General features: G+C 62.2%; 1 protein-coding gene across 10 annotated transcripts; it reads right to left on the bottom strand.

The window, feature by feature from the left end:
* Nucleotides 1–2,591: 2,591 nt before the first annotated feature.
* On the bottom strand, nucleotides 2,592–19,238 carry PDLIM7 (PDZ and LIM domain 7). Of its 10 annotated transcripts, XM_041482126.1 has the most exons (22): nucleotides 19,120–19,238; nucleotides 17,760–17,866; nucleotides 14,360–14,511; nucleotides 14,026–14,056; nucleotides 13,159–13,331; nucleotides 11,644–11,798; nucleotides 11,282–11,318; nucleotides 10,656–10,694; nucleotides 10,401–10,555; nucleotides 10,036–10,072; nucleotides 9,360–9,398; nucleotides 9,087–9,241; nucleotides 8,694–8,730; nucleotides 8,193–8,231; nucleotides 7,918–8,063; nucleotides 6,104–6,140; nucleotides 5,223–5,281; nucleotides 4,904–5,138; nucleotides 4,646–4,826; nucleotides 4,367–4,487; nucleotides 3,779–3,894; nucleotides 2,592–3,505 (listed from the first exon to the last, which is right to left on the bottom strand). In XM_041482126.1, the coding sequence occupies exons 2-22, from the start codon at nucleotides 17,862–17,864 to the stop codon at nucleotides 3,419–3,421; spliced, it is 2,136 nt and encodes a 711-aa protein (XP_041338060.1). In that variant the 5' UTR covers nucleotides 17,865–17,866; nucleotides 19,120–19,238; the 3' UTR covers nucleotides 2,592–3,418. The 10 variants fall into 10 exon arrangements, with proteins under 10 accessions (XP_041338060.1, XP_041338059.1, XP_041338061.1 ...); XM_041482125.1 differs by lacking the exon at nucleotides 10,036–10,072 and having other exon boundaries at nucleotides 9,087–9,398; XM_041482127.1 differs by lacking the exons at nucleotides 10,036–10,072; nucleotides 13,159–13,331 and adding an exon at nucleotides 12,397–12,413 and having other exon boundaries at nucleotides 9,087–9,398.
* Between the last annotated feature and the right edge of the window lie 21 nt (nucleotides 19,239–19,259).

Raw genomic sequence — 19,259 nt, 5'->3', positions numbered from 1 at the left:
CCCCGCCGGCCGCGCCGCCCGGCCCCGAGCCGGGACCCCGGGGGTGCGGGCAGCATCACCCCCGCCCCGGGCCGCCCCCGCACACAGCTCGCCCCCGGGATCCCGCAGCCTGGGCTCTGCTCTGCCCCCGCAACACCGCGCCCGGGGCCGTCTCCCGCCCCAGGGACACTGAAGCCCGGCTCAGCTCCTCCTGGGAACCTGCACGCTGGGTGATTTCGCACCACGGGCTCTCCTCCGCCCTGGGGACCCCGCATCCTGTGCCGCCCCTCTTGGGAACTTGCACTCTGGAGACCTCTCGTGCTGGGTGGTCCTCTCCATTCCCGTATTGTCCCCTGCCCCACGTCCTCTACATCCAGGGGACGTGGCACACCTGGCTTCCTGCGCCCTCCGCTGTCCCCGTGTCCAAGCTTTCCTCTCCAAGGACACGGCACCGTGGGCTTTGCCCTACACACCCAGCCATGCCCTCGCTGCTTGCGCAAGGGGTCAGTGGACACAGCCTTTTCGGGGGCCTCTTTGCTGCCCATCTGCTCCTCTATCTCCACCATTCCTAAGTCCCCGGTCCTTTCAGAACCCCGCAAGTGCATTTTCCAGGAGGTTTTGCCTCTGTGTGAGCCCACAGCTGGTTTTGCACTGACCCGCGGAGGGCTCTGCAGGGGCTCCCAGGCAGGTCCTAATGCTCCTGCCAGGACAGGCAGCGATTCCCCGTCCCCGGCGCTGCCCCCAGCCTGGACCAGCACCGCGCTGGAGGGGTCTCTGTGCCAGAGCAGCAATGGAGAGGGCGCAGGGCCTGATTCCTGCAGGCTGGGGATGTTGGTGGATGTTGGATGCCCGTCCCAAGACAAGCCCTTCAGGCAGCCCGTGGATGACCCCAGAGGGACACGGGACAGGGTGCCGCGGGCCCTGGCGGTGCCGCCCGCTCCCCCCACGCCCTCCTTACACCAGCATTTCCGAGCGAGGCCAGAGCCGGAGCCGCCCTAAGAGGCTGTGAGAGTTTGGGAGCAGCTGTGGAGCAGCTGCCGGGGCCAGCGCGGGGGCTGGGGCCGGGGCAGGCGCCCCACAAGCGGCTCAGATGGCTCTGGGGGTGGATGTGGTGGGACCCTGCTCAGGGATGTGGTGGGAGCTGAGCCTACCGCCGCCAGGCTTTGTTCTCGGAGCAGCGAGGCTGCAGCCCCTCCCCAGGCTCCACCTCCGCAGCCCACCCGAGACCCTCCTTCCACTGCCTGTGCACAAGCTCCTCACATGGTGCGCAGAGCTGGTGGGCAAGAGATGCCCTTGGTAAGGCGCAGAGGCACCTTGGGTGGTAGAGGCACCATCGGGACGGCCCAGAGGTAACAGGGAACCAACCAGAACCAAGCCCCCCATGAGCACAGACCTCGCAGTGGCACAGGGGGATGCTGGGCTCTCTCCAGGGGAGAGGCAGGCTGGCTGTAGCACCCTGGCCCTGCTCCACAGCTGGGCACCCCGGGGCTGATCTGGCAGAACCTGTTCCCAGACCGTGCTACCCCAGCAGGCTCCGTCCCGCACCACTGCCTGCCCCTGCCCCTTTCCCACCCTCCACTCACGGGTTGCTGTCCTGCCAAGCTAGGGTTGGTTCAGGGGCTGCCCACGTGGGGCCACAGCCACCTCACCTTCCCCTGTGCTTCCTCTGACCTTGGCTGCACAGCTGGGACTCACACACGGGCACTCAGCCCTGCTCCTGCCAGCCCTGCCAGGCAGGCACCAGCTGTTTCTGTCCCTTGTTGCACCCGTGTCCTGCTGCTTCTCAGTGTGACCATCCTGTTGCTGTCATGTGCCTCAGCCCCAGCCCCAGTCTGTCTTTATCCCTCGACTTTCCTCACCCCACCTTTGATGTGTTTCTGCACTCCTGGAACTGGCAGTGAGAAGACGTGGCACCGCAGCCCAGATCTGGGTGATGCCAGGAGGCATTTGGCTTCCCACAGCCAGCTCCTGCCCCCGGCAGAACCTTCCAGTAGATGAGCAAGACAATTTTCCTTACAATTGCTCATCATGGCAAGAGCTGCAATTATTAATGACCATTCCAGCTGTCAGAGTGGAGAGGGAGGAGAACACCCACTTCCCCACACCCGCTGCCCTCGAGCCAGTTCCAGCTGGAGGTGCTGGTGTGGGCTCACACCCGTCCTTCGGGACGGCAGCTGCATCGCGTGAGCGAACGCTTGGCTGCTCCACGCTGGAGAACGCCCTGAGCTGGTGCACGTGGCCCATGCGTGCCCCATGACTCCTCAACCCCTCTACAGTACTCAGGCGTAAGGACCAGAGGACACTGCAAGGTACAGAGGGACCCCACTAAGGTCTGACCCCTTCCCCATCTCCCCTTGCTGCATTTTGCCCCCCAGATTAATTACCGCCTCCATTAGCGGTCCTGCAAGCTACAACAGGGATGACCCAGTTGACACAAGGGGTCAAGCCTGGGCTCACACAGGCAGAGGAGGAGAAATGTGAGGCAAAGAGTTTTCCCTGGAAAGCTGGAAGGAGCTGAGTCAGGCCCCAGAGGGAGCGGGATGAGGGCAGAGCATGACCTTCCCAGCCGGCCGCACCTCACTCGTCAAAACCACTGGCCTGGAGACAGCCGGCACTTGCAGAGACGTGTTTATTAAAGGCACTAAAAGCACCGTGGCTGCATCAGTGCAGCCCGACCGGAGGGTGTGGTTTGGGGGGAGGCATCGGTGGCCCCAGGATGGCAGTGGCAGAGAGCTCTTTGGTAGGAAGCTGTGCCCAAGCCTCACAGGAGCAGCCGCCTGGCTGGGCTGGCATCAGCACACGCTGCCAGCGCTCAGCTGGGCCACGCTGGGCTGGGGGTGATGCCAGCCCCAGGGGAGAAGTGGGCCAGCAGGGTGGGGGGCAGGAGGGACAGACACCCCTGGAATGCAAGCGGGGCAGGAAGGCACCGCAGCAGTTTGAGGGGGGGCTGGTGGGTTGTCATGGGCAGGGCCCCAGGGCTGGGTCTCCAGCCCCAAGCACACAGCAGGGAAGGCTGGGGAGAGTGAGACAGAAGCTGGTCCTCACCCATTCAGGGAGGGATGTGTAAGGAGTATCCCTGCCCCAGCACTGAGCTGCCAGGCAGCAAGGGAGCAGCCCAGCTGTGGCAGACCCTCTCCAATTCCAGCCTCAGCATGGCTGTACCCACCATGCTGCATGCCTCAGGGGCAGGAGATCCATGCAGCATCCCATTCCCAGGGCTCCTAGGGCCAGTTGAGAAGCATGTAAGAAGCCACCCAGCTATAAAAGGTTCTGGACCCAGCACTGTATCTGGCTGGAGTTGAGCCAGGAGCTGCCAGGAAAGAGGCAGGAGCAAGGGAAAGGGCCAAGGGCCCAGCCTGGCTCCCTGGGGCCAGCAGGGCAGGGGGAGAGGAGCATGCAGGGCCAGGGGCATGTGTGGGCACAGCTGAATTCACACCCCTCACACATGGGAGAAAGCGTGGCTCTTGCACAGCGGCTTGTCCTTCTTGGAGTAGAACGTCTTCCCTTCCAGGTTGGTCTGGCAGATCTGGGGAGGAGAGTGGAGGTGGTCAGGTTGAGTCAGCCTCTGGGTCCCCCACAGCCCAGCACTGGTGTCACAGAGGGACCTCCACATGGCCCTGGGGCACTGCCAGGGACCGGAAGGCTCAGAGCAGAGTCCCAAGCTCCCAGAATGGAGGCAAATGGGAAAAAATCTTGTGGCAGCAGGTCCCCTGAGCTGCTGGTGTACCCCACCCAGAGCAGGACTGTGGGGGAGAGGCACAGGCCCTGCAACAATCAGGGAGGGAGGCACACTGCTCACCGCACAGACAAAGCAAGTGTCGTGCCAGCTGAACCCCAGCGCCTCCAGGAACCGGTCCCCAGCATCGATCTTGAAGTCACAGCCGCGGCACTTGGTGCCAAACATCTTCTCATAGTCTGTGGGGAAAGGCAGAGGCCAGGTCAGCACTTCCATGCACTACAGCTGCTCATCCCAGGGGAGCAGGGCTGCAGCTCAGCAGGGATCCCACAGGCACAGCCTGGGGACAACTCTGCCAGCCCACATCCAGGTGAGATAATGCCCCGGATACCCGGGAAAGGTGCAGGGTGGCTCAGCCACCACAGGGCTCCAGGGGGAGGAGGAGAACCTCATCTCCCAGGATGCAGCACTCGCTTTGATGTACATCCTCCCTCATTGCCATGGCAACATAGGAGCATGGCACTACCCTGCAGCTAGGGAGAACCAGGATGGAGGGCTCAGGGCTGTGGGATTGGGGTCTCCGTGCTCCCCACAGCCCAGGGGAGCCCTGTGGAGCAGGGCAGCTCATGCCCCCAGCCCCGTGTGCAGCTGCTGAGTCCAAACATCACCCCAGGGCCACATGAGGTGACACATGGGGTCCCTGGGTCCTACCTCTCTCGCAGTAGGGCTGTCCCTCCTCCATGTAGAAGGCTCGGTTGCGGATGGGAGTTTTGCAGGCGTTGCAGGTGAAGCACTGCACGTGCCAGGTCATCTTCAGTGCATGCATCACCTCCTGGAGGGGAGACACTGTCAGCCAGGGGCAGGATCACCAAGGGCAGGAAGGGACAAGGAATCTCCTGAGATGGACCAAGGCGGGAAGGGACAGAGGCAGGCACTCACAGCAGAGGACAAGGACAGGAGATGGAGGACAGCAGGCTGAGGGACACTCACCCCAGTGATCTTCTTCTTGCACTTGGCGCAGCTGGGTGCATAGCGTGTGTCGTAGCACTTGGGGCAGAAGATGGAGCCTTTCTCCTCAAAGAAGCCGCCCTCATCCAGCACCTTCCTGCACTGGCAGCAGAGGAACTCCTCGGGGTGGTAATAATGTCCCAGCGCCACGAGGTACCGTCCCCTGGGGCAGGACAGAGCTGTGTCAGCCTCGCCGGGGCCCAGGACGCTGGCGTGGCCGCGGTGGCGGCCAGGGCTCACCTGATGACCTTGTTGCACTTGTAGCAGAGCGGGGTGCGGCCGGGCCCCTCGGGGGCTTGCTGGGCTGCCTGCACGATGGAGCTGCGGTTCTGCATGGGGGTCGGCGTGGCCGGCTGGCTGTGCTTGCTCACCACCGTGCTCGTCTTGTCCGGGGCGTAGCGCTCGGCAAACGAGGGGTCCACAGCCCAGGGTGGGCGGCTGGTGGGGCTGGGGGTGGCACTGGGGGTCCTGGGGGCTGCACACACACACAGGTCTTAAGGAGAGTGTTTCTGATCCCTCAGCAGCCCCTCCCCAAAAAGCCCAGAGATGTTTTGCTCACCCAGTCCTGGCTCAGTCTTCATCGTTGCTCCTGGGGATGGGTCCGGCACAGAGACCTGGCTACAGAACAAGCAGTTAATCCAGCCTGCCCTGCTCGCCCCCACTGCCCAGGGGCTGCAGGCAGGGCTCCCCACCCCAACAAGCAGGAGGGAGCTGGCCAAGCCCCCATGCCCAGCAGTAACTGGTTTAGTGACGAGGTACTGAGACCTGGGCCTTCAGTCCTGCCAAGACACAGCACCCCCAGGGTGTCTGGTACCCACTGTGGTGGTCTGGGGAGAGGCAGGAGGGAAGGTTCTGAGCTTCTCCAGGGACCCCAGGGACCACACAGACTTTGGCTGCCTACTAATATGTGATGATCACTCCCAGTCTCATTGGGGTGCAGGGGGACCTGGATGTGACCTGATGCAGGGAGCCCCAGGATCCAGCTCAGCAGCACTGGGAACAGGCAGGGCAAGCAGGAGATGGCAACAAACCCAACTTTTGTTTGTGTCAGAGCAAACTGAGCAGAGCTGGTACCCAAGGGCCATGGCCCCAGGGAAGGAGATGTCACAGAGAGGTAAAGGCAAAAAAATGGGGTGCTGTCCACCCCTTGCCTGATTGCACAGAACAAGGAACAACCCTGACAAGCTGCTGGCATCCACGAGCTCAGCTGCCCCACAGCCCCACACCAGGCTTATAGGACACTGTGCCCCAGGCCCAGATGCTGCCCAAACATCACAACAACCCAGTGAGATTTGGCCAGTGCCATCAGCCATTCCCAACCCACCATTTCTGGGACACCACGGCGCAGCTCAGCATTCCCAGCTGAGGGGCAGCAATGCCCAAGGGGTTCTGCCCAGGACGTGCAGCCCCCCAGCTCCTGCTGCCACACACTCCCCTTACCTGGGCTTCCTAACAAACACATCATCATGATCCTCCACTGAGCGCAGCAGGAGAGAAAGGAGGAAACAGTCAGTCCTCACAGACCGAGGCCCAGGCACAAGAGGGGAAAGGGAAAAGAGGAAAACCAAACTCTCCTCCCACCAACCCCTGCCCCAAAACAAAGCCCTGCCCGGCCAGAGGGCAGATCAAGACCCCAGACCGGTGTCACCACCACGAGACCACGCACAGCCCCACCAGCTCCCACTGACACAGCCACCCCACAGGGATCACATGGGGCCAAAACCGACACTCCAGCTCCACTCCAGATTCTGCTGGACCCTGGCCCAGCCCAGGGAGAGTCCAGCACCCCCAGGCAGTGCCAGGCCCTGTGGGAACTCACTCTCATCTGTGCCCGTCAGCTGGGCCAGCTTGCGGAAGGTGCGGGACTGCGAGGTCCCGGTGCGGGGCTGCCAGTCCTCAGCATCCTCCATCAGTCGCAGCTTCCCGGGGTTGCACCCGGGGGTGCTGGGGGGCTCCAGAGGCTCCCTGTGAGTGGCAGAGGGCAGAAGCTCAGCCAGCACAAAGCACAGACCCTGCTCTGGAACAGGGAAGCACTCCAAAAGGTGCCCTGGCATATGGTAACACCTCTGCCAGACCCTGGCACTCACCGCTGCTCCACCGTGCCCCAGCTGGACCCGTGGGCATCCCTGTGGCATCAGAAAACATGGTGGCACAGCAGTCAGTGCCTGATCCATGGCTCAGCCCATGCTTTCCATAGGCACCCACAATCTCAGAGATACAAGAACCTCATGGAAATGCCGACAGCATTCACTCCTGACCAGCCTTGCAGCCATTCCCTGACCCCACATGATATCGTGCCTCAGGTACAGCGCCTGCCCTGTGACTCCAAAAATGCCCAGCAAAGTGTGTCACCAGCCATCCCTACTCATTGTGCTGCATATTAACCTCCCCAGCTTGGTGCCAGCAGTGCCCAGTGCATCTTGCCCGCACACCCATCTGGGGACAAACTGTCTGGCCAGTGGGTGTCCAGGCAGGAACCTCCCAAGGTGAAGGTCAAAGCAGTGGCTGAGCACTGGCAGTGCCTGTTGTGGGGTGAGTACAGGGTGGGCTCTGCAGCTCCACCACCACCTCAGCTCTGGGAGAGGACAAAGAGGGAGAGAAGAATTCACAACAGGGCAAAGAGTTTGCCCGGAGAAGTAGTGATGCTGAGGGGAAGGAAATGAGCCAGGAGCACTCACCCAGCTCTGCCACACCAGGCTCACAGGACAACGTGCCCCAGGTGCAGGCGTTACCCAGCGCCTCCCAACATTCCATAGCCAGGTTTTCCCAGCGCCATCAGCCTCTTCCACTTCTTGCCCAAAAGGCTAAGGTGCAGCTCAGCATCCCCAGCTCAGAGCCAGCAGTGCCCAGACACCTGGGACATGCAGCCTCAGCACATGCTCCCCTTACCTGGGCTTTTTAACAATCTCATCCTCACCATCCTCCACTGAGTGCAGCAGGAGAGAAATAGGGAGACGGCGTCAGTCTGCAGTGACTGATGCCCAGGAAAAGCAGGAAAGGAAAGGAGGAAAACCAACCTCCCCACGACCATCCCCTCACCCCATCACACAGCCCTGCTTGGCCATGGGGCAGAGCTGCCCCAGACCAGCACCACCACGAGCTCACACACAGCCCCGGGCAGCTCCCGCTCAAGGAGTGACTTGGGGCCAAAATGAAACTCCTGATGCCACATCACCCCATTGTCTCCCCCAGCTTCTGGCTATGCCAAAACAGTCCCACATCCCCAGGCAGTGCCAGGCCCTGTGGGAACTCACTCTCATCTGTGCCCGTCAGCTGGGCCAGTCTGCGGAAGGAGCGGGACTGCGAGGTCCCGGTGCGGGGCTGCCAGCCCTCAGCGTCCTCCATCAGTCGCAGCTTCCCAGGGTCATACCCGGGGGTGCTGGGGGGCTCCAGAGGCTCCCTGTGAGTGGCAGAGGGCAGAAGCTCAGCCAGCACAAAGCACAGACCCTGCCCAACACTGCAGCACAGGGCAGTGCTGCCAAAGGTGACCTGGCACATGGCAATACCTCTGCCAGACCCTGGCACTCACCGCTGCTCCACTATGCCCCAGCAGGACCCGTGGGAATCCCTGTGACATTGGAAAAAACAGCAGCACAACAGTCACTGTTTGACCATGCCTGCCATGTGTACCCACAGCCCCATGGAGGCACGAGCCACATGGAAATACTGACCAGCAGCCTTGCAGCTGCTCCACAGCTGCACAGGATGCAAAGCACCAAGACCAGTTGCTGCCCAGTACCTCCCAACATCTCCAGCAAGGTGTTGTGATTGTCACCAGCCACCCCTACCCAGGTGGGTACTTGGGGCAGGACCCTCCTGAGGTGACGGTCAGAGCAGTGGCTGAGTGCTGGCAGTGCCCATTGTGCAGCTCTGAAAACACCTCAAGTCTGGGAGAGGGGATAGAGAGGGAGGGGAGAACCCCCAGCAGTGCAAAGAGCACCCCCAGAGTGACTGCAAGCAGCAAGGGTGAAGTGGCTGTGGGGGCTGAGCCTGGCATGGGCGCCTTGTGGCTCCAACTGCTGCCCCTTACCTGGGCTTTTTAACGGGCTCATCCTCACCATCATCCACTGAGGACACCAGAAGAGAAAGGGGAGATGGAGTGAGTCTGTGGCAACTGAGGCCCAGAGACAGCAGGAAGAAAAGGGAAGGAAAGGCAGGAAAAATGCCCTCTCCTCCCACAGTCCCCCTTCCCCAACACACAGCCCTGCCTGGCCACAGGGCAGAGCACAGCTCCAGCCCAGCCACACCACCAGGAGCCCACACAGCCCTGGGCAGCTCCTGCTGGCTCAGCTGCCACAGAGGGCACAAATGGGGCCAAAATCAATGCCCTGCTGTACCAACACACCACGGCCTTTACCAGCTGCCCCAGCAAAGCTGGGCACACCTGGGCACTCAGCCAGTGCCAGGCCCTGCAGGAACTCACTGCTGCTTGCGCCCATCATCCGGGCCAGCTTGCGAAAGGAACGGGACTGGGAGGTCCAGGTGTGGGGCTTTGTGTCGACAATGTCCTCTAACATCCTCAGCTTCACTGGGTCACACACAGTGTCACTGGGGGGCTCCAGAGGCTGTGGGGGCTGCCTGTGAGTGACAGAGGGCAGGAGCTCAGCACCAGGATTGGACCCTGCTCTGGAACAGGGAAGCATCCCCAAAGATGCCCTGGCACATGCCAACACCTCTGCCAGACCCTGGCACTCACCGATGTTGCCCTGTGCCCCAGTTGGACCCATGGGCATCCCTGTGGTATCAGAAAGAATGGTGGCACAGCAGTCAGTGTTTGACCAGCCCATCCCTCCCCATACACATCCACAGCCCCAGAGACGCACAAGCCTTGTGGAAATGCTGACAGCATTCACTCCTGACCAGCCTTGCAGCCATTCCCGGGCCCCATATGACATTGTGCCCCAATTCTGGTCTAGTTCCCTACCCTGCAACCCCTGACACACCCAGCAAGGTGCTGCCAGTGCCACCAGCCACCCTTGCCCACTGTGTCCAGCAAACTGTGCTGCATCTTGGCCTCCAGCTTGGTGCCAGCAGTGCCAAGCAGGTCCTGCCTGCACACCCAGCATGAGGACACCTCATGTGGGGACAGCCTGCCTGGTAGGACCCTCCTCAGGTGACCGTCAGAGCAGTGGCTGAGCAGTGGCAGTGCCTGTTGTGGGGTGAGCCTGTGGCTCTGCCAACAGCTTGGCTCTAAGAAAAAGGAAAGGATGGGATAGAGGGTGGAGGATAAGGAGAGGAAAGAAGAAACAGCAACAGGGCAAAGAGCTTCCCCTGAGTGACTGCAAGCAGTGAGAGAGAACAAGCCTTGTGGGCTGAGCCCACGGTGGGCACACTGTGGCTCCTGCTGTTGCCCTGGCACACGATCCCCTTACCTGGGCTTTTTAATAAATTCATCCTCACCATCCTCCACTGAGTGCAGCAGGAGAGAAAGGGGGAGATGGAGTCAGTCTGCAGCAACTAAGGTCCAGGAAAAGCAGGAAGGGAAAGGAGGAAACCAACCTCTCCACTCTCCTGGCCCCATTGTACAGCCCTGTCTGGCCACAGGGCAAAGCACAACCCCAAAGCAGCCCACACACAGCCCCGGGCAGATCTCGCTGGCTCAGCTGCCCTCAGGGAGTTAATCTGGGCCAAAACCAACACTCCCGGGTGCTACATCACCCTTCTGCTCCTCCCAGCTTCTGGTTATCCCAGAACAGTCCCACATCCCCAGGCAGTGCCAGGCCCTGTGGGAACTCACTCTCATCTGTGCCCGTCAGCTGGGCCAGCTTGCGGAAGGAGCGGGACTGCGAGGTCCCGGTGCGGGGCTGCCAGTCCTCAGCATCCTCTAACATCCTCAACTTCCCAGGATCACACCCAGGCGTGCTGGGGGGCTCCAGAGGCTGCGGGGGCTCCCTGTGACAGAGGGCAGGAACTCAGCCAGCACCAAGCACAGACCCTGCTCCAGCACAGGGCAGTGCTGCCAAATGTGCCCTCACCAGATCCTGGCACTCACCACTGCTCCACCGTGCCCCAGCTGGACCCATGGGCATCCCTGTGATATTGAAAAGAACGGTAGCACAGCACTCAGTATTTGACCATGGCACAGCCCATCCCTCACAGATGCACTCTGGAACTAGGAGAAGTCAGAGACACTCACCCAGCTCTGCCCTGCTATCCTGCAGCCCCACACCAGGCTCACAGCACGCTGTCCAGCTGCTGCCTAGCACCTCCCAATACCCCCAGCAAGGTGTTCTCAGTGCACTAGCCTTCTCCAGATCCCTTTTCCTCAAGAAGCAATGACAGAGCTTTGCTTCCCCAGCTTGGTGCCAGCAGTGCCCAGCAGGTCCTACACAGCACAGGACATCTTGTCTGGCTGGTGGGTGTCCCAGCAGGACCCTCCCGAGGTGATGGCCAGAGCAGTGGCTGAGCTCTGGCAGTGCCCACTGTGGCGTGAGCGCAGGGCGAGCTCTGCAGCTCCACCAACAGCTCGACTCTTGGACAGGGAGAGAAAAAACAGCAACAGAGCAAAGAGCTTCCCCTGAGTGACTGCAAGCAGCAAGAGAGAACCAGGTGTGTGGGCTGAGCCTGGAGTGGGCACCTTGTGGCACCTGCTGCTGCTCCAGCACATACTCCCCTTACCTGGGCTTTTTAACAAGCTCGTCCTCACCATCCTCCACTGAGCAAAGCAGGAGAGAAAGGGGGAGATGGAGTCAGTCTGTGGCAGCTGAGTCCCAGAGACAGCAGGAAGGGAAAAGGAACAGGAAAGGGAAAAGGCCCTCTCCTCCCACTGCCCACCTGTCCCAACACACGGCCCAGGGGCAGAGCACGGCCCCAGCCCGGCAGCACCACCACGAGCCCCACAGCCCCAGGCAGCTCTGCCTGGCTTAACTGCCCCACAGGGCCAAAACCAACACTCCACCAGGCACCAAAGCCTTTATCCAGCTCCAGTTTCCCCAGCAAAGCTGGGCAGTCAGGCAGTGCCAGGCCCCGTGGGAACTCACTGGCGTCTGCGCCCACCAGGCGGGACAGTTTGCGGAAGGAACGGGACTGGGAGGTCCAGCTGGGGGGCTTTGAGTCGTCAATGTCCTCTAACATCCGCAGCTTCACTGGGTCACACACAGGGGTGCTGGGGGGCTCCAGCAGCTGTGGGGGCTGCCTGTGAGTGACAGAGTCATCTGTCAAATCTGACAGACCTGCTGGGGCTGTCCCCCACCTTCCCCAGCACAGAATCACAGCACACCAGTACCAGAGACGTCACACCTTGTTTTATAATCCACCCCCCAACTCCTCCCTCACAAAGGCTGGGCCTGTGAAGGACTGACTCTGGAATGACCACCACCACTCCTGGCAATTTGAAACTGGCCCCAAGGGCCAGAAAGAGAAAGGACAGAGCAAGAATAAGCCAAGGTCAAAAAACACCATCAGGGAAGCTGCACCACAGCCGTCTATGGCAGTGCCACCTGGCCACGGGCACGGTGCCCAGCACAGCCCATCAGCCCTTGCCCAGCACAGCCACATCTTGGGGAACAGGGAATGGATCACACACAAGGACACTCCAGGGCCCCAGCAGCTGGCAGAGACAGGCAGCTGTCCCCTCTACACTGAGGACAGCTTGGTGCCAGAAGTGACCCACCCACGTGGGCAGAGCAGTGCCTGCTGCCCATCCCCAGGATGGCCCTGCCCTGAAGGACAGGGCACTGGCAGGGAAGAGGCATGCAGGGAGGATAGAGAGAGCAGGTAAAAGGCTTACTGACTTGTCAAGGCTCAGCACCTGTAGGGAGAGGGAAAGAGAAAGGGAGGAGAGAAAGAAAGAAAAAGGAAGGTGAAATTAGACCTACAGCACCCAAGAAGTTTCCAGAGCTCACCTATAGCCTGCATTAGCCCCCTATCCCTGAGTCTCACACCCAGCTCACCCAGGGCTGAGAGCACACTGGGACACAGGGGCAGATGCCAGTGGACCAGACTGTGCTCCCACAGCCCCCACAACAGGCCTGGATGCCCAGGGCAGTCCATGCTACATCCTACCCCATTGCCCAGTTCCTGGGCACTACGGCAGCTCTGGCAGGAGGAGCAGGGACCAGCAGCTGCTGCACACATGTGGCAGAGCCAGGGAACAGAGTGGCAGGGCTGGAGGCCATCACTCTGCCCAGCCCCTTCCAGCAGCCAGGGGAACAGCAGGACTTCCCCAGGCAGGCACCGGCCGGTGGTCACAGCCAGCCACCGTTTCCCTGCCACTGCAGATGCCAGCCAGTGTCCTGCCACAGCCACCATGTCAAGCCTGGGAGGAGCCCCCACAGGCTGACACGTCCCTGAGCAAGGGACCAGCACAAGCGTGGCTGCGTGTCCCTGTGTGAGACAGAGACAGTTCTGTTGTGCCACCTCAGCACCAGCCACCGGTTGCTCCGGCACGGGCACTGTCACCCGCTCCCACCCAGGGTGCCTGGCATGCAAGGCGCAGCAGGGCCGGGCAGCAGGCTGCCCCCGATCCTCAGGGAGCAGGATGGACAGCAACATACCCGTTGTGCTGGGGGGTGCAGGCGGGCGCCAGGGGCGCGTAGGTCACGGGTTTCGTCACCAGCCCGGGCCGTGGGTTCGGAGGTGAGCCGGCCCCGAAGGGCCGAGCTGTTTTGTTGAGGGCGGTGCTGGGAGCGAAGTTATATTTCAGGGGTTCAGAGCAGGGGAGTGAGTCCTGAGCGAGACAAAACACACAGACACGGGCTCACACGTCAAGCAGCATGCAAGGGGCAGCCCTGGGCCAGGCAGCGCAGCAGGCAGCCAGGGAGGAAAGCCGGACAGCACGTGCACCTTGGAGACCAGGCTCTGCCAGGCTGGCACTCACTCCACTGGGCACCTGGCCCAGTGACAGCAGGTCACAAACCCAGCCTGAGGGTCACTTGGAGATTAGTAGGTGCCCCGGACACTCGCTGCTGCCCGTGGCAGGGCGGTGCATGCACACACGCCGACTGTAAACATCCCATGGCACAAAGCTGAACGCATGCAGGTGGCTTCTGTCCAGGAGCCACCAGTCACCAGCCCCAGCCCTGCCTCCCTGTGCCAGGGCACTCCCCAGCACTAGCAAACATGGTGCTGCACCTGCCCAGCCTCCTCCCCTGTGCTGGCCCCTCTGCATCCCTGCCCACACCCAGCACCAGCAGGGGCACAGACAATCTGGGCCCAAGCACCTACGGTGCACATCCCGCTCCCTCTGATCCTCCACGGTGCCAGAGGTCAGAGCTGCTCCTCCAGCTGGGCTTTCTAGACCTTGAAACACACCCCAGCCCCCTAAAAGCCCCAAGAGCAAGCCCATTTGTTTCACTACACTGAGATTCCCTTCCCCTGAGACGAGGCTGAGCTGCCACTGCGGCACCAGGAGCCACACGTACCTTCTGCGGCTTCCCCAGCTGGTTCTGGGCTCTGCAAGAGAGGAGACAGATGGGCAGGTACTGGAGTTGATCCAGACACCACCAGCATGCTGGTACCCCACGGATGCAGCACCCAGCCGAGGGGAAACATGGCCAGCTGGCACTGCCCTGTGGCTTGCAGTCAGGTTAAGCCTTATCCAGGCAAGCCCTTGGACACAGCCAGGGACTTCCAGGCTCTAAGTAAGGAGCAGTGATGCTGGGAGATGGTGATACCAGGAGGTGGCACTGGGCAGAGAGCCTTGATTACACCCCAGTCATACCAGAGCCCCATGTTTGAGGGACCCACAATTCCTACCTGCTCAAGGTGAGGCAGAGCCTGTCCCCACAGGCACGGATCCTGTTCTGGGCCTCGATGTGTGTCATGGCACTGGTGCTCTCCCCGTCGATGTACAGCACCCAGTCGCCCACTCCCACGCCGGCCTGGGCTGCCTTCCCACCCAGAGTCAGCTGCAGGACAGACAGAGTTAGGGACAGCTGGAACAGCCAAGCAGTGACATGGGAGCAGAGGAACATCCTCGTGAGGGCAGAGGCCTTCCAAGACCCAGGATCCCCAGCCCAGCACAGGACACCACACCGACCTGACCCAGGGGAAAGCGGGGATCCCCAGATTACTCTTCCCCTTGGCAGCAGCAGAAGGCAAAGCACTTCTCCAGGGCACTGCCCAGCCCTTTCCCTTTGGCATGCTTGGGGACCCTGCCAGCACCCCAGGGCCTCATTGCCGTGACACCAAACACAGAGGCAGTGCGGCCTCAGCCTCAAAGCCCAGCCTCACCCTGGAGTCATCCCTGTGGTCCCGGGGCAGGAAGAGAGCACAGTGAGTCAGGGCAGCCCACATCTCACTGCAAACCACAGGCATGTCCAGCCCTTCGCCTGGGGCGGGGAAGGACAGGGGAGGCACCCCTTGGGCACTCCCCCCAGCCGCCCGCGCTCCCAGCCCGTTCCCACCAGGCACAGACATTACCTCATTCCCACAGAGGAGCAGGAGCCCTGCCGGGGCAGGGAGACACCCGCCCCCACCCATGTGGCCCCGCTGGGACAGCCGCGAGCACAGCCACAAGTCTCTGTTCCCGGCCACGGTGCCAGGGATGCGCCTTGGCCCCGCTATGGCTCCATGGCACGGCTGAATGTCAAACCCGTGCTGGGAAGTGGAGGCTGCCCTGCCCTCCCCTCCCACCAGGGATGCACAGCCAGAGGCGAGCAGGGCCCAGAGCACTGCACACAACTCCCAGGCACTGACAGACAGACAGACAGACGTGGGCAGGCTGCAGCCATTCCTGCTCCTCCAGCATGGAAGAACTCGAGGCGCTTGGACCCAGACCAAGTATTTCCTCAAGTCCTGTTAGACATGAACATAAAAGGAGCGAGCCAGATTCCCAGCACTGTCAGAGGGCTGAAAAATCCCTGCCACAGAGTCCTGGCCCCTCCTTGCAGAACCCGGCTCACCCCAGAGCCACACATCCCTTCTCTAGGCCAACAACAGCCCTCCATGCAAGGCCAACACCACACATGGACTGGATGTGGCCCAGTTCCACCTGCATCCCACTGCTATTCCCAGCAGGACATGAGTATCCCCACATTGCCCTCCCATTCCTCCAGCCTGGCACAGCAGGGTGCCCTGAGCAGCAGTGATGCCCCCAGCCCCTGGCCATGCTGCTGCAAGCCCCAGCTTGCTGCCCTGGAGGGCTGGGGAAGGCACGGGGCAGCTGCGTGGGTTTGGAGGCAGCAGCAGGAGTTGGGAGAGGTTTTCACACGACTGCCCTGGAAGGGGAGAGCACGTCAGGCTGCGTCATGAAGCCTCACCCAGCCTGGTCAGCACTTCCCGTCCCCCTCCATGCCAACGTGCAGGAAACCCCTCTGACAGGTACCCTCCTACTTCCCACCCAGACCCGCTAACCAGGGCTTCCTTCCTCACCTCTCCACCCAGTCTTTTGTTCTCTGCACCTCCATCACCACATCCAGAGAGGTGCTCACCTACTGCCCCGTCCAGAGGCCTCCAGGACAGAGCCTCCCTCAGTGCATCCCTCAGTGCCTTCCCACCAGTAGCACCCAATGTCTCTCCTCTTTCTCAGCTGGCAGATGCCAGGATGTGCCATGCAGCATCCAGCTACCCAGACTGCAGTCCTTATCCCAGCTCCAGCACAGGGACCATGGTTTACAGCCTGCCTAGCCAGGGGGCCAGCACCCTAGCAGAGCCCCGTACCACAGGAGGTACATGCCAGAGGGCCACGAGCTGAAACAGCCCCACTGCTCACCCAGGAGTGCCACAGGGATGGACACAGCCGAAAGTCAAGCCAATGGACACATCAGCATTGTCCTGTGCTGCCCACCCCTGCAAACCTGCAGATCAGGGCCCCACTGCAGCCCACAAAACTGGGGCAGGATGCTTCCCTCCAGCCTGCTGCGACAGGTCAAGCTCACGGGAAGCAGTGGCCAGGGACAGCAGCATGCTCTGGGCAATATGGGTCTGGAGATGCCTCTGGAGTGCAGACCAGCACAGGCTCACACCTTCCCATCAGAGCACACCGCCCTGCCATGCAGCCCAGCCTCACCAGAGAGCCCCCAAAGCTGGCTGCATCCCCTGGGAATGTCCCTCCTGCTCCTGCCCTGCCCAGGACACGGCAGCACTGCCCAAGCCTCACCAAGCACTGCTTCACGAGGCCCCTGCCCCAGGCTCTGGGAGGTTCCTCCATCCAACCAGACCCTTTGTTAAGAACTGGCTCGCAGCCAAGAGAAACATTTTTTAGAGAATAAACTCGCTGAATCTGTCTCTGCGTGCTCAGCAGAGATCAGCAGGCCCCAGGGCAGCGACACAGGCGACTCCAGCCTCACGCAGTGCCCTCAGGGCCCGTGCTCCACGCTGGGATGCTGTGGAGATCTGTGCCCTCTGGGGCAGGTGTGCAGTGCCCGGCTCGTGCCAGGGGCAGGTCCCCACGCAGTACTCGATGCCACAAGCAAAGCTGTCCTTGGAGAAGCAGCCTGCGTGCCAGCTGCCCCAGCGCCAGCGGCACAGGCGATGCAGTCACATTCCAAGGCTTATAAGGCAATTGCGTGGCCAAAGCTGTGGCCAGCACCCGCCCAGGGACGGGGACCTGCACACAGCCAGGGTCAAACCCGGGAATATTGCAGCGGGAGAGGCTCAAACCAGCGGCCACGGGCACAACCAGCTGTGGCACAATGGCTCTCACTGGAGAAATGGGAGAGTTTTGTGGAGGGAGTCACATCCCTGTGCAGGCAGCAGTGCAGCTTCCTCCTCTCCATGCCCATTTCAGGAGTGACCCCAGGCACAGAGCTGGGAGCCATGCTGTGGAAAGGAGGGCAGAAGGGCACTGGCTCAGTGCTGGGATGCCAAGCCCACTGCTGGGGTGCAGACCAGGAAGCCAGTCCCACATCTCAGAGAGCAGATCCCCTCCCGCTGTGGTGGGAACGCTCCGGAAGGGGCCTCCCCTGCCCCCCTCTGCTGAGGCTGTGCAGAATTTCACGTTCCTGCCTGCAGCTCTCTGCCCGGAACACCCCCGTGCTGGGCTGCAGCTGATAAGGGACCAAGGAGGCTACGTGGAGCCAGGCAGGGCAGGATGCAGCATTCCCGGGGCCCCAGCTCATCCACATCCCTCGTACAGCTCTGCCTCAGCCACTGCGGCCTCCCTCCCACAGAGGCAGGAGGAAGGATAGGTGTCACCAGCTTTGGTTTCTCTTACCCTGGAGATGGAGAGCGGCATGCTGAAATCCTTCCCTCCCTGCAGCCTGAAGCCCCAGGGTGCCGGCCCATTCAGCATCACCTTGTAGGACTCCATGTCGCCCATCTCTGCAAGGGAAAAGGGTGTGATCCCAGTGTTAGGGTATGTGGAAACAATGCAGGGAGAGCAGGCGAGGAGAGGGCTCGGTGCCTGGCAGGGTAGGACAGGAGGTAGGTCACGTTTCCAGCTGTAACTCCACCCTGACCATCCTACACTGTGGTTAGAGACGCACCCCAAATCCATCAGCATCTCCTCCAGCAACGTCAGCACTGAGGGGCCCAGGCTAACACTGACTAGTGCCAGGGAGCCAGGCACAGCCCTGCTGCCACCCAAAGTGGAGTGTCTGTGGGCTCTACTCTCTTCCCGAACCTGGGATGTACTCTCTTTTCCAGCACCCCAGGAACTTCTGTGAGCTGCTGGGAGCCAAGGCTGTTCAAACCACAGAGAAGCAACAGCAGGTACAGAGCGATAGGAACCAGAAGCATTTTTGCCGGATGAATTAGCAGCAGCAGCAGCACAGGAGCTGCGTGATGCCACCCGAGGCGCCTGGCAGAGCAGCCGGGCTGGCGCTCCGGCAGCCGGCCGAGCAGATGCTCCCTGGGAGCGAGCCCATCTCCGGGGCTTCGGCAGGAGGGAATCCCGGCACTCCCCTGCCTGACAGCTGTCAGCCGGCCAAGGCTCCGGACAGACGGGCCAGCACCAGCCTCTCGTCACCTTTTACCTGGAAGAAGCCGCCAGAACCCCTACGAACGGCCCCAGGACCTTCCTCCCGAGGGCGGACAGGGCCGGCCGCGGGGCTCCCCACGCCTCGCACGGGCCGGCCGCAGGGCCGGGGGCCAGCGTGCCCCCGCTCTCCCCGGGCCGGTGCGGTCTATATAAGGCGTGTAAGACGACACCAGCCCGCTCCCCGCTCGGGAGGGCCGGGGGAAGAGCTGCGTGTCAGGCATTCCCGGCGCCCGGGAGCCGCGCAAGCCCCGGCGAGGCGCCGGGACGGGGCGGCCCGGAGCGGGCGGATACCCCCACCCCTCCCCGGCGGGACGGGGCCCGGCTGCACCGGGGGTCCCCAGCGTGCACAGGCTGGGCAGCTGTGATTATTGCTGGGAAGCCCCAATCCGCGGAGGGCCTCGGGACCCCTCCCCATCCCACACCGCTGCCCCCCTCCAGGGGTCGGGGACGCCGGCTCTGCCCTGCACGGGCCCGACCCTGACCACCCACCTTCCCCTTAAGCCAGGCCACAGGCCTCAGCCCTCCACCCCTCACGCCCCCATCCCCCCCGGCAGAGGACGGAGCCCCCCGCCACAGCCCGGCTCCCCGGACTCACCCGCGGCCAGCGGGGCCCGGCCAAGCGGGCGGGAGCGGAGCGGTGCGGGCCGACGCGGGACTCGAACCCGGGCACCGCCCCCGCCCGGCCCGGCCCCACCATATATAGGATCGGGAGGGGGCGGAGCCAGCGGGCGTTTT

This window comes from Pyrgilauda ruficollis, unplaced genomic scaffold (genome assembly GCF_017590135.1).
Source record: "Pyrgilauda ruficollis isolate IOZ18807 unplaced genomic scaffold, ASM1759013v1 scaffold57, whole genome shotgun sequence".
Taxonomy (NCBI): Eukaryota; Metazoa; Chordata; class Aves; order Passeriformes; family Passeridae; genus Pyrgilauda; species Pyrgilauda ruficollis.
Note: the sequence above shows the minus strand (reverse complement) of the source record. Positions and strands in the feature narration are given on the sequence as shown.